The 13723-nt window shown below is 38.6% G+C and overlaps 1 protein-coding gene across 16 annotated transcripts in view; it reads right to left on the bottom strand.

Moving 5' to 3' along the window:
• Positions 1-13723, bottom strand: part of ITSN2 (intersectin 2) — a 79524-nt gene that overhangs the window by 26410 nt on the left and 39391 nt on the right. For 11 of the 16 annotated variants that reach the window (XM_021529772.4, XM_021529771.3, XM_021529775.3 and 8 more), the window contains 12 exons: positions 12201-12338; positions 12025-12110; positions 10747-11009; positions 9898-10047; positions 9534-9674; positions 8644-8731; positions 7876-8015; positions 6917-6997; positions 5044-5180; positions 3496-3941; positions 2180-2301; positions 267-442 (listed from right to left, as the gene is read on the bottom strand). In XM_021529772.4, the coding sequence (XP_021385447.3) occupies positions 267-442; positions 2180-2301; positions 3496-3941; positions 5044-5180; positions 6917-6997; positions 7876-8015; positions 8644-8731; positions 9534-9674; positions 9898-10047; positions 10747-11009; positions 12025-12110; positions 12201-12338 (1968 nt within the window). The remainder of the gene's footprint in view (positions 1-266; positions 443-2179; positions 2302-3495; positions 3942-5043; positions 5181-6916; positions 6998-7875; positions 8016-8643; positions 8732-9533; positions 9675-9897; positions 10048-10746; positions 11010-12024; positions 12111-12200; positions 12339-13723) is intronic. The other 5 variants (XM_021529776.3, XM_077782452.2, XM_085574470.1 and 2 more) reach the window with 1 other exon arrangement.

The following is a 13723-nucleotide window of genomic DNA, read 5'->3' as shown; positions in this document are numbered from 1 at the left end:
ACAAGGCATATTGATGAAATTACAACTTTTATTTAGAAACTACTTCAAGCAGAGAACTTTTGTTTTTCAATATCGATAAAACTGATATTCTTTACAATGCAAAGCAGACTATCAAATATTTAAATTTTCCAAGATAAGACCCTTAAGAAGGTTCTTCAATAAATTTTCTGCCTTTATATTTTAAAACCAAGTGAAACTATACAGCACATTATGTGCCAGCTAAATTTAGAAAAAGCAATTTAAACACAAACACAAAAACAACTCACTCCGAAGCAGCTGAGGTAGTAGATAAAGATACTGTAGGAGGAAGTAAGGCTTTCTTAGGAGATAAAGCTTTTTCTCCTTCTGGTATTTTTTCTACATAATTACACGGAAACCAACCAAAATGTCCTTGAAAACTCCCATAAAGCCAACCAGGCTCTCCTACAGTTTTTTCATCAACCTATGGACAGGAGGAGAAATACAAGGGAAAGAGAATTAGCAGCATGAAACAAGCAGGGTACCTTGTGTATAATCACCTGCTGGCTCTCTGACCTGAACAGGGACAGTGCCCACACCAAGACATTTTCACTCTGTCCTGGCAGAACTGAGCTGACTTTGCCCTGTGATGATGCAGCTGCACTGGTGCAGACACAGGTGCAGACAGACCTCAGGGACGCTGCAATGCTTCAAACAGGCCCCAGACATGCACATGGGGGTCATGCAGTGCCTCTGAGCCACTCTGTCCTGCCAAAAATGCCAGTGCATTGTGCTGGATTCTGCTGAATGTGCAGCCAAGAGGCAGAGCCCAGCAGAGCAGGAAACAACTGCTGCTGTTCTGCTCACAGATATAATTAACTCTGTCAGCTGACTGCTTCCAAAACACATCCAAAAATTCTGTTATTTACTATGTGATTAAGTATAGAGTGTCCTTAAACATTCACAGCAATCCTGAAGCTTCCATTATGCTGCAAATAAGCCAGTTAGTGAAAATTGGCTAAAAATTAGCAGCCCATCAAACAGTATCAGCTGGTTAGCTTAGCTGGGGTTTGGGATGCCAGAGGATGAGAAGGTGGCAGCTGTTAGCCTATTTCTGAAATCAGTTATCAGCAGTTAAATGATACAATTACAGCTGAGAGGGAAGCCAAAGCAAAACCTACTTCTCTTGTTCCCTCTTGCATGGCTCACTGGTATGAAAATGCAAATAAATGCTTTAACACTGTCAAACTGAAAGCTAATTTAGTCAAGTTAATTTTAATATTTTGTACCACAATGCTTTATAAATTCCTCCTTATCACCTACTTGTATTAGTTACAGTCTGAATGAGGAGCAACCCCACATACATTACAAACTGTATTACCATGGTTGTAAATCAGTTTTCACACACTGACCTGCAGGCAAAGATTTTTAAACAAGTGCTAGTAACTAATATACACGAAATAACACAGACTTCAACTGAGAAGCCACAAGGCATTTCCACTCTTATAGTCCTGCTGTAACATTACACACAGCAAATTTCAAAAAGTGCTATAGTAAATGGATACAGAATAAATTACTCTAAGTGTCTGCCTAAGGAAGGATTGCTAAAGGAACACTCAAGAAAGAGAATCACAGATTCATAGGATGGTTTGGGTTGAAAGGGATCTTAAAGATCATCTGGTTCCACCTCCTCTTCCAGGGGCAGAGACAGCTTCCACTAGACAGGTTGCTCAGACAGGCAGAAATCTCTGTTAAGAATATACTGGAAAACAGTATTAAGATTCAAAAGAATCTTTCACATCTACTTGTTATATAACTAATTTGATTTTAATTCACATACCATCAATAAATAATTCATGTGTCTATTAACTGTGCTCTTATTTCAAGCAAACACTCAGAAGTCAACTTGTACATGTGCAATGAACTGCAACAACTACATTGTTTCTGATCTACTAATTTTAGAAAGTTTATGTTTAGCATTCACTGTTCTTATACACAGAGGTTGTCAACATATCTAGGATGTGTAAAACTCAGAAATATTTTGGCTGAACTAATCCTAATTTCACCTGTTTAAAAAAGCATAAAGCAGCAATCCAATTTAATTTTTGGGTAAACCATACAATACATCAACACAATGCTTTTGACCCTTAAGACTTTGTGCATCTCAAGGCTAGAGAAAAGGGTTAATTTTTGCAAGTTAAATATGAATAGCCAATCTTACCTGAATTACATCTCCAGTATTAAAGCTCATCTCATCGTGGTTCCTTGCCTCAAATGGATACAAAGCTCTGTAATTTACCAAGGCAATGGAATTCCTCGGCTCTGCAGCCCCAGCTGCCTTGTCTGGAAGGTAAGAAAACAGTTACCACTCTGGCACAGCTGAGACAAGCACTCAGCTGGAGCCCCATCACTCTAAGCAACTGGCAGGAATATCAGTTCTTGCCCCAGACACAGTGCAGGTATCAGGGCATCAGTTTAACAGACCAATCATGGAAATGTAACTGAGATAATAAAATGCATCGACTTCTGCAGTGAAAAAAAAAAATCACAAAAAAATAGAATGGGTTGGGCTGGAAGAGACCTTAAAGATCATCTAGTTCCATCTCCTTGGCATGGGCAGGGACACCTTCTGCTAGATATCATTGAAAATGATATTTTTATCTTCTCCTCTTTCCTTGCCACACTGCTCTGGCTAAGCCAATGCTTTAATAAAGCCTCATTTAACATCACAATAATGTTCCAAGTTGAAAAGATCCCATTGTTGCAACAATGAGTGTTCAGCAGCATGTTGTGAAGATTTTATTTAGAAACCTATAATTGCAAAATATCACAATTCCTATTTTCTTTGCATCTCTGTTCCCCAAGTCAGTGATTGATGTTGTAAAAAAGGAACGTTTTACAAGGTTTAGCTTAGGTGTGCAAATATCTTTCAGCCTTGTTCTAATTTGATCCTTGCTGAACTCAGTGAGAAAAGTGGCTAATAAAAACTGACAAGAACTAATGAAGGATGACATCAAATGTGCCTTTAGTGAAAATATTGTTAAGGCACTATTTTTCCAAGTTCCACAGCTAGTTAGGTCTAGTCATACAGTTTTTTGGTTTTTTCACTTGAGGCATTGAGTAATGCAAAAATAAACTATATTTCACTTTTAAGAAATCATTTTTCTGAGCATTACCTGCCCATCTCTCATCAATGAACAAACTCCCTCCATATTAGCATTCTATTTTAATGAAAGAAAGTGCAAGCCCTAGGAAAAACCTAAAATATTACTGTTCCCAGCAACTGCGACTTGTTGACCATGATCACTGGAAGATTTGTTGTCAGAGTCATAGGTGCTCAAAACTGACAGAGGTAACTTCAGTTTATAGGATTATTTATAACTGACAAAAGACATGGAACATTGCTGGTTTGGGTTCTTTTTAATTGTATCTTAGGCAAGAAGTCTGCCACAGAGTCACATCAATAATAGTAAACCTGAAGAGTGAAAGAAGACTCAGAAAAGTAAAAGTCCAAAAGTCTAATAATTTTGAGATTACCTTCATTTTTCCAGGATAGCTTAAGACTTTTCCCCTCTGCTGGCTTCAACAGGTCTGCAAACTTTGCATTTATGTTTATTTTAGAAGTGTGTTTCTCCATATCTTGAGAGTTGGTTGCTTCTTTTATCTTTTTTATCTCCTCGTTCTGCTTACGCCGCTCCTCAGCTTCTTTTGCTATTTGTTCTTGTTTTCTTTTATCTTCTTCCAGTTGCCTCTGCCTTTGTTGTTCCACCTCCCTCGAGATCGTGGCTTGTCTATTTTTCTCCTCCTCTGCAAGAAGCTGTTGTTTGTTTTCCCTTTCTCTCATCATGGCAGCTGCTTCTTCAGCTTTCAGCTTTTCTTGGACTTTCTCCTGCACTCGTTCTTCTTCCAATCGCTTCTTTTTCTCTTCCTCTTCCCTTCGGATATTTTCCTGCCATCGGTTCTCCTTCTCCCGTTTTGCTTTCCTGGAAGAAAGGAATGAGAGAGATAAGAGAACATCCATACAAAAATGAATGAGATTGTGTTCCTACAGTAATCAGTGACACTTGTCAGGAAAATTGAGTTTATGACATTGACCTACTCTCAGGGTCATCAGCTCTGCCACAGACCATGGCTTAATGTGAGTGCCACTGTATCTCACATAAAAATAACAAACTGATTAAAATTCAATAATTTTAGTCCACCTGCACAGTGCCTTCTGCCCACCTGCATACTGATGAGCAAGAACTGATCTGATAATTAAACCAAGCTGGATTTAAGCTCTCCAGCAAGGCAGTATCCACTGGAAACAATGACTTCCAAAGAGATTAATTTCAATCAGGTACATAGATAAAAATAGCCTTTGCATACTGATCTTGGCAGCTTGGTATTTTTGCCTTCAGCGGTTGCAATCTATCCAATGTGCTTATCCCTGCTAGGACACACTGCAGCAGACAGCATCTGGAAACCTGACTGTATTCTCTGTAACTATTCAGATGTTGTCCAGTGCCTCAGCTGTCTAAAGACGTTAGTATCCAGCTCAGCATTTCGGCTGTCAAGACCTTTCTTCTGAAAAGACCCAACCCTTTGGGCCATCTTCTTAGAAATGTCTAGATGAGACCTTTTCATCCATTCCCTGTGGGACATCCACTCCTCTGATGGGCATTTTAGTGTTCCCAAGCACATGGCAGGATGCAGTAGGAGCTGTGCAGTGATGCTGTTACTCCATCACACAGCTATGTCCAACCAAAAAATTAACAGGCTATCACCACACAAAGGGCACATGATTCCCTTAGACTGTCACAATGTTATGAAACTTCATCACAGGCAGAAAAATGCTGTGATGAGCAAAGCCCATGAATCACCCACACTACAAGGTCACTAGCTCTGTTTCTTTAGTCAAATCAAATATAAATAATTGAAAATCTCAAATTCAAACCCTCTTACACGAGTGGTACTCCACATAAAGTGCTTCCTCTAAGACAACCAATAGGATGTATTTTTACATTAAAAACATAGATCTTAAAAGCCACAACAGCATTATTTTGTTCTAAGAACTGCAGCACTGATACACTCAGCCATTATTACCTTGCAGCCTCATCTTCCAGTCGCTTCTTCTGTGCGAGCTCGGCTCTTCTTTTTTGTACCTCTCTTATTTTGTCCTGTTTGATCCTGTGGAGCTGCTCCAAGGCTAATTGCTGTGTGCTGTAACTTTCCCTCAGGTCCTAGGGAGGGAACAATGGAATACATAAAAGGGAATAAAGCCAATCTTTGAGAAAAGCATCCAGGCATTTAATGCTTTTTCAACCAAGGTTTAATACAAATGGCCAAAACAGTATTAAGTTATTAATAGTCCTGGGAGGTCACTGCAAAGAAAGTCCAATCGTTGGAAGCGTAAAAGAAGATGACAGGTTTGCAAAGTCAGTATGTAATTTGGGCTTCCAAAGAGCCCTTCCAGTCCTACACCTGCTGGAACTGCCAAATATGACAGAGGAGAGGGGAAGATACAGAACTGAGTGTTCAAACACAACATTACTGAAGGCAGTGAATGGTATGTTATGTAACTACAAGGAGGAAGATTTCAGCTGAAAGCCAACACTGTACCATAACTGAGAAAGCATCCTGCAGTCAGGTGCTCACCCTTGATGCTTCCCAAGTGATCAGTCCCCATGTTTAAACCAGAAAAACTTCATAAATATACCCAGCAGTCTTACCACTGTGGGAAACCACAGCTTAAAGACACTAACTCTGACTGGACTTTTCCTGTACTTGTAAACTTCTCTGTTTTAGTCTTTTTCTTTTTGAACACATCCTTCAATTCCTATCTCACCTCCCTCTGATAACAGTCTTCTTTTCCAAACAAAAAATCAGCATGAATCTTTTGGATTATTACATTTACAGACCAAACAAAATCAACAATAATAGAATTACTTTAGCCTGTACTTCGCCTTGCTGCAAAACACCTTTAAGATAGTTCAGTCTTTTTTCTTAGGAATCCTGCTGATATACATTGAGCAATGCAGCAGGTAAACCCTGACTTTTTGTATCTGATCTCATAAATACAAATAAAGCAATTAAGAATTAATCATTCCTACTATGATATGCACCTCTAGCAACAATCATATTGCCTAAGACATATGGTGCAATTTCTATGACAAAGGCAAGATAACACAATTGCTGAGTCATTGGAAGTCTCTGTAGGAACAAACTAAATCAAGCAATTTACTACAATTTTTTCTCAAACATATTCAGCGGGGAACAATTTTTCCTTCTCATTTTGCCCAGAATTTCAGGAGCGCTATGGAAGTGAACTTACACTAAAAAAAACTCTCATATTTTTAAGGACAGAAAAACCCTCATGCAAAGCAAAATTAAAAGCTTCGTTAGATTGGGGTTTTTTTCCCTCATAAATTATTCTAAAAGTATTTCTGACCTCAGCAGACAAAAATAATGTTGAAAGACAGCAAGTAGGTTTTAGTACTGGGTTAATCTGGAGGTTTGACAGCGTTCTGTTTGCCACGCCATATCCTGCACCCTGATGCTACTTCTAGACTTTTAAACTTGGACAAGAACTCAAATACCTGACTCACAGCTTAGGATGGATGGATACAGGTACAGAGCAAGACATGGAAAAGTAGGAGAAGACATTGTTTCCATCTGAGACTGCTTTTTTGGTTCATGTTACCTTAACTAACATGGGTGAAACAACTTAGAGAACAACCATTAAGAAATTAAAAAATTAGAAGTCGTGATTTTGCTCTCAGTATTCTGCAGTTTGGATTTCTAAGCAGGTAAGGACGTTAAGTTTTAAAGATGATATAAAAGCTAGCAGAAAGAAAAGCAGCCTACTGATTTTGGGAAAATGTATTTAATAGAAGTTGTACATCCAAACAGAAAGGGCAAGCAGAGGAAAAATTGCGAAATAATTAAAAAACAAAAAAGCCAAAGATTAGAAAATAACCTTAAGTAAGAGGAAGAGGTTGTTGAGACAGCTTAGCAGAGACAAAAGGCACTGAAGAACAGAATCATCCATATTCTCACACTGTAAGATAAGGTAGATAAAAAGCCAATTAATCTTTGCACTGCATTTTGAAAAATATGTTTTAGGGAAGACTGAACTGTGGATGCAGCCACTGAACACAGCAAGCCATGCAATAAACAAGTAACTGAAAATGCCCATTGCATTAAGCCACTTCTAAAAAGAAAATAAATTCCTTACACATTTACAAATTTCTGTGGCCTTTTTTTAATTGGAGAGTACAGAGCCATCATGCTGGCCCAGCATCAATCCAGTACTTAAGGAAAAAGTTCCCACCAGTGCCACTTGAAGTAAGTAAAGTTAAATGGATGTGTGCTACCTGGTGGGAGCTGCCTGAGTTTTTAGGCAGGCCAAGAGTTGCCTCAGAAACAAAAATTCAGAGCCAGAGGTCAACAACTCTTAGCTTACAACAAATTAACAAATAAGTGACCTACAGTTACTTTTAGGCTCGTACCCAGATTGCCGCCAGACCTTGCAGAGTGTACTGTGAAACTACACAGGTCTATCAACAAAAGTCAAGTGTTCAGTACACAATTCAAAAATAGCAGCAAATATGACCTCATACTGTAAGAACAGAATGTGCAAGGGCCTGAGAAACTTTAATTCTAAGTCAAAAGAGTTCTAGAAGGCAAAAGGCGAGAGTGAGCAATAGTTGAATCATGCAAAGCAACAGTTAGCAAGAGACTGATATTTTAGTACATTAGCAGTATGTTTGAATTTTTATTGTATTATTTACTCCAAGACTTTTGATAATTCTTATTTGACACTAAGTTGGGGAAAACTTTTTGGAAGCCTGGTGAAAGTGACAACAATCTTTATGACTGGATGGAGAAATAAAATACAGTGCTTACAAGTGTAGGATATTTAGATAATGCAAGTACCTTAAGCTGAATGTTAAATTCATCCATTTCAGCAAGTTTAGAAGCAGTTTCCTTCTCAAGGGCATCTAGTTGTTCCTTAAGTCTTTGGCATAATTCTTCCTTTTCTTGGGACTTCTTGTGCACTGAATTGACTCCTGGACCTGCATTAGGAAAAACAAGCAATTTTACAAGTGTTTCTGGTTTTTTTTCATTTTTTCCCCTCCAGTTTTTAATCAGTTTTTTACTATTATATACACAATCCAAACCTCCTTCCCCATAAAAATTCATTGATTTACCTTTGTATTCATATATTGCACAAAGAAGAAATAGCCCCAACACTGAACTAAGCCACAAAGGCATTCCATGCAATACATATAGAATAATTTGCAAGTTTGTTGTTTTTTTACGTGAGACCAATTCATACCAAGTTTCCCTAGACAGATACTTCCAGTGTAATTTGAAATAAAGACCAACGTAAACTTTACATAAATGAACTCACTTGAGTTTAGACTATGAAAAAAAAGGACAAATTGTGATAATGTCTGTGAGCTACATAGTCTGTATAAATAAAGTTTTAAGCAAAATCTGTGCTGTCTTGCCAAAATGTGTTTATTTGTTCCTTATTTGGAACATGAAGGAGATAATGGAATGCAGATGAGACAATGGCACTAAACTGGGAAGATGCAGAATTAAAGGTGTTATTAACACCTCTGTACCCTTCAGCCTTGATTACAAAGGATGAGAAATCTGCAAGGCAATCAAGAATAGAACTCATGTGCAGGCACTTACTCTGAGTGTTTTCAAGTTGAGCATTTTTTATCCTTTCATTTAACAACTGCTTTTCAGGAACCAAATAGATTAATTTATTCTGATAATCCTGTAAATGTTGAAGAGAACATAACAATTTTTTAATATTGTTTATGAATCATTAAATAAAACTGAGAGACTTTTCAAACATAGCTTCAACTCATGCTAATGAAACAGGGATGCAAGTTATTATTACTGGATAAAGAAAAAAATTATTTCTATATTCTTAATAGCAATAATATTACAATTGAAACCTTTTGACTCCAAACCATTAACACAGATGGAAAAATATTTATCAAATATGCTAAAAGTGTAAATATTATCACAAGACCATTTAAGGTGATTGTTCCAAGACTAACATAAAACAGTAAAAATATGAAAAGAAGTTTCCCTGATGAACAGAAACATCACATAAAAATAGAGGAGAGGATAATTTATGGTAGCCAACTGATTAGAAATAATTAATGTCTTGTTAATCAAATAGAGAAGAAAAAAGATAAAAGAGCAGCAGAGTAAGTCAACCTAAACACCAACTTCGTCTGAACACAGGACAACATTCCTAAAAAAAATCTGAGTCTGGAGCCATAGAATAATTAAGAATTAAAAGAAGTCTCTAGTATCAGTCCACAAATAAATACCTGAGGTTTTCACAACCGTTATTTAATTCTCAGTTCATTTTAGTACATGTAATCATTTGTTTAACACCACAGACAAACCAAAAGCCTCTGCAATGCTGACAGTCTTGCCTATTTCCTCTTTCCACTGCAATCCAACTGACTGCATATTCCTCCCTATGAAGATACATTTTCAACAGCATTATGGAAACACAGAGTATGGTAAAAGAAAACCATAAGCTTAACAAAGTTACACACCTCAAGCTGTTGCTGTAGTTGCTTGACTTCCATGATTCCTTGGTCATATTTTCTATCCAAAGCCTCCAGCTCAGATTTTCGCATTTGCTTTTTGCTACGAATATCCTGCAACCTGCCTGAGATCTGCTGATGTTTGTCAGTCTGGAAAGAAAGCAGAGACAGATTACACCACATATGGCAAAAATCCCTTGGCTAAGCCTGTGGGCAGGTTAGCTCACAACCAGTTCTCTAAAACAACCCAAAATACCTGCTTTAGATTCATCATCCAAAACAGAGTGGAAGTCCTAGTGGGCCATTAATGCAGGTATTAATATTTGTATATTTTAAAATACTGTATTTCAGGATATGTGGTGAAATTCCTTACCAGGGCTTCTAATTCAAGATTAAGGCTCTTCTTTTTAGAGGTCAACTTGACAATTTCTTCTTGTTCCCTGTTACGTTGATTAAGAAGTTCTTGGCGACGGATTCTCTCCCATTCCAGTCGTCGCTGGCGCTCGAGCTCCTGCTTTGCTGCCTGAGGAAAAGTTGCATTACCTTAAATCATAGTGGAGATGCAGAACTCAGAGACCATGATTTAATATAATGTGCTCTATTTCTAAACAGCACAACAGCAACACAACATAATGTCTTCTCTAAAGTGCTCTGACACACTTCAGCATCCAAGAATACACAAAGTGATCCTACAAGATTCTTCGTGCCACACTCCTGATTCTGGATGAAAAAAGCTTCATAATTCAGAAAGTCTTTGAAGCTTGGAATACTGCCCATAAAGCAGCACATTGACAGGTACTGCTCGTAATCTCCTTTGAGCATTTCACAGAACTACATAAAATATGGAAGTGTGATGCATGCACTGAGACACCAAGTAGAAGCAAATTTGTCTCAAGTTCTGCTGTCAAAATGTTATCAATTATGAATTCAGTAGAGTCTTGTATGGAATACAAATTTTTGCAAAAATGCAAGAAATATGTCCAAAAAAATCTCATCTGTCCTATGAAATATCTGAAAATCTTTAAACTATATAATAGGTTTAAGAACACATTTTTAACAAATGGTGTTTGAAATCCATTTGTAATAAATGGTGTTCTCTCTCTAAGACAACCTGGCATCAGCCAGGCCAGGAGACAGAACCAAAGCCAGCAACTCAAACCCTGGATGCTTTATGCACACAGACATTCCTCAGAGCATTAAGGAGTAATGTTAAGAAAACAACCTCCCGCCTTTCTATTTCTTTCCTCCTCTCTTCTTCCCTTTGTCTCTCCAGCTCTCGTTGTCTCTCCAGCTGCCTTTCCATTTCCAGCTGCCTCTTCCGTTCCTGCTCCTGGCGTTCCCTCTCTCTTCGCTCCTGTTCTTCCCGTTCTTTCTGAGCCTTTCTTTCAGCCTCTCTCTGCTGCTGCTCCAGCAGGACCTGTCGGCGTTTTTCCAGCTCCATATTTCCCCTCTCATAGTTGGCTTTCCTTTTGTCCTCAAATGTCACTAAAATAAAGAAAGGTCATTATTTCTGCCCTGTACAAAACACTGCTCTCAAACAAGGACCTCAGTTATGCCACTAAAGACAGATACTTCTTGGCAAGCTCAGGTTGTTCAGTCATGGATGATGTAAGCATCTTCCATTTGTTAATGTAGTATTTTTCTGTTCAAAAATACCTCTAAATTTTCCTAAGTATATTCCAACTGGAGGAGAAAAAATAAAAGAAGAAAAAGTTCCAGTTTAAAAATGACCACAAAAATTACTTGAATGTTACAGGAAAGCCTCTCACTCTAAAGAATGAAAGAGGAAAGAATGCTAGAGGAAAACATAAAAGAACAGCTTTTATAAGCTGGGAGAAAACTGTCTGCTGTTCAAAAGGTTTTCCAATGTGCAGGAAACATTAACAAAGGATAAAGAGCTCATTTTTTAAGGGTGCTCCCTCTAAGAGTTCCTGGAGTTAAAACTATGAGAAACCAAAACAGGATCAACCTCAATTACTGCACACAAGGATAAAAAGAGACACAAAGGAATGGTTTAGGCCCCCAGCAACTACCCTTCCAAAAAGAGAGGCAAGTCCTGTCTTGCAATGTTCCCTGTATCATTGTCAGTAACAGAATTTAAGTTTTGTTCAAACTCCTTCCAGTTTGCAGAGAATTGAACTACACTGGACCCCCTTGCTTTCAGAATGACCAGTAATGCCAGGAACTTTCAAATGAGAAAATAATTTGCAGTAGCACAGCAGTGTCTGGCCATGAAGGGTTTATTTTCCAGAATACATTATTAATCAGCACTTTTCCTTTCCTACAGCTAAAAATAGCCCCTGTCCCTGCCTTCTCAATTCTATTAGATGTAACAGGCTGACTACATCCACTTAACAACCTTCCTAGCATCCCAGTTAAAAGGGATCTAGCTCCTGAAATGAAGCTCTCCATGGATAGGATTCTTACTTCCACTTTCTAAAGGTTTCAGTGCCCTTCAAAACCATCCCCATATATTAAGAACATAAACCTTGTTTTTTACCTGGCTGTTTTTTCTGTGGCTCCTCCTCTTGCACAGGTTGGTAAGATGGCAGAGTTCCATTTATATTTTCAGTATATTTTCCACTCCTGGAGGAGAAGAAAACCCCACCCCATTGTTGTTAGAGAAACAGCACAGTTGTGTTAAATGTATTACATTTCACTGCCCTCAGTGATTACCTGAAAGAAGGTGGCACCAGCTCAAGGGGCAGAGTCAGGGGCAGTGGCTGCCCAGCTTTGGCCATGTCCGTGAGGTGCATGGCCAACACAAACTCATCAGCCTTCAGCTGCCCATCTCCATCTATATCAGCCAGGGACCTGCAGGGGTTCAGCAGCAGCACCAATTAGAACCAAACATCACCATCACTCACAAATTACAGCTGAAACAGGCACTGTGGAAAAGCAATTCTTAAAACTGATAATTGCTGTGGAATGTTTTGGTAAAAATACTTACAGTTAATAACATAAATAATTGATGAAGGGAGATATTGTTTGGTTTAATCACGTACTGTTATTCAGATCACAGAATCATGGAGGGGTTTGGGTTGGAAAGGACCTTAAAGATCATCCAGTTCCAACCTCCTGCCATGGGCAGGGACACCTTCCACTAGACCAGGTTGCTCCAAGCTCCATCCAGCTTATCCATGAACACCTCCAGGGACTGAGAATCCACAGCTTCTCTGGGCAGCCTGTTTCAGTGCTTCACCATCCTTACAGTAAAGAATTTCTTCCCAGTAGCCAATCTGAACCTTCTCTCTCTCAGTTTGAAGCCATTCCCCCTTGTCCTGGCTCTATAGGCCCTTGTAAATACTGTCTCCCCATTTTACTTTGGCTATTTTCAGCTGAAGCTTTCTTTTCAGCGTCACTGAAACATTCTCTTCTCCAGCCTGAACAAACCCAATTTGTCTGTACAGATAGAATTGCTGAAATGTGTCCTTAGACTGCATGTAAGTGAAATGCTTAGAAAAACACAGGTCATTAAAAAAAGCAATTAAAAAACCCTACGAAAAACAAAAAGGAAACAACAAAACAAACACCAAAAAAGAAAACCCCCATCACACACATCCCACAGTGAAAAACAAAAGCAGGAGATGATGATTCTTTGTTATGTTCACACACCAGCACTATTCACAAGTAACAGCACCACTATTTCAGTAATTGCCATTAACAAGCACCCACTAGAAATATTGGTAATTTCTTAGGGCAAAACTGAAATTTGGGCTGTTATTTCTCTCTACACGGGAACACAGAGCTCCTTGCATTGGCTACTGATACCTTCAGGATTCACACTCAGAAGGAAAAGAGCCACTGCACACCTGATTTATTCCCCCAGACTCCTGAGAGGAGAAATCCAACCACACACTCCACATTTATCCTCACAGCGTGAAACCAAACCAGCTGAGCTCTGCTGCTGCTAGAGACACAAATTACTGTCCTGGGACAGAGGAAGAAGAAAGGCAACTCAACTTCACACATAACATCTGAGTTATGTCTGAAGGTGTAACCTAAACTGCCATGTCTAGCAGAGCAGATCACTCAAGCTTTCAGAGAACTCTCACCACTTTCATCAGCACAGTAAAGGCAAGTCTTAACAAACAGATATCTTTACAGAAGATATGCAGATATCTGCAGATATGCAGATATCTTTACAGAAACTGCAGTAAAACTCAAAAAGCTGAAGGGTTACTTAATATTTAATCTTC

Source organism: Lonchura striata, chromosome 3, assembly GCF_050655825.1.
Source record: "Lonchura striata isolate lonStrDom1 chromosome 3, ASM5065582v1, whole genome shotgun sequence".
In the NCBI taxonomy this organism is placed as follows: Eukaryota; Metazoa; Chordata; class Aves; order Passeriformes; family Estrildidae; genus Lonchura; species Lonchura striata.
Note: the sequence above shows the minus strand (reverse complement) of the source record. Positions and strands in the feature narration are given on the sequence as shown.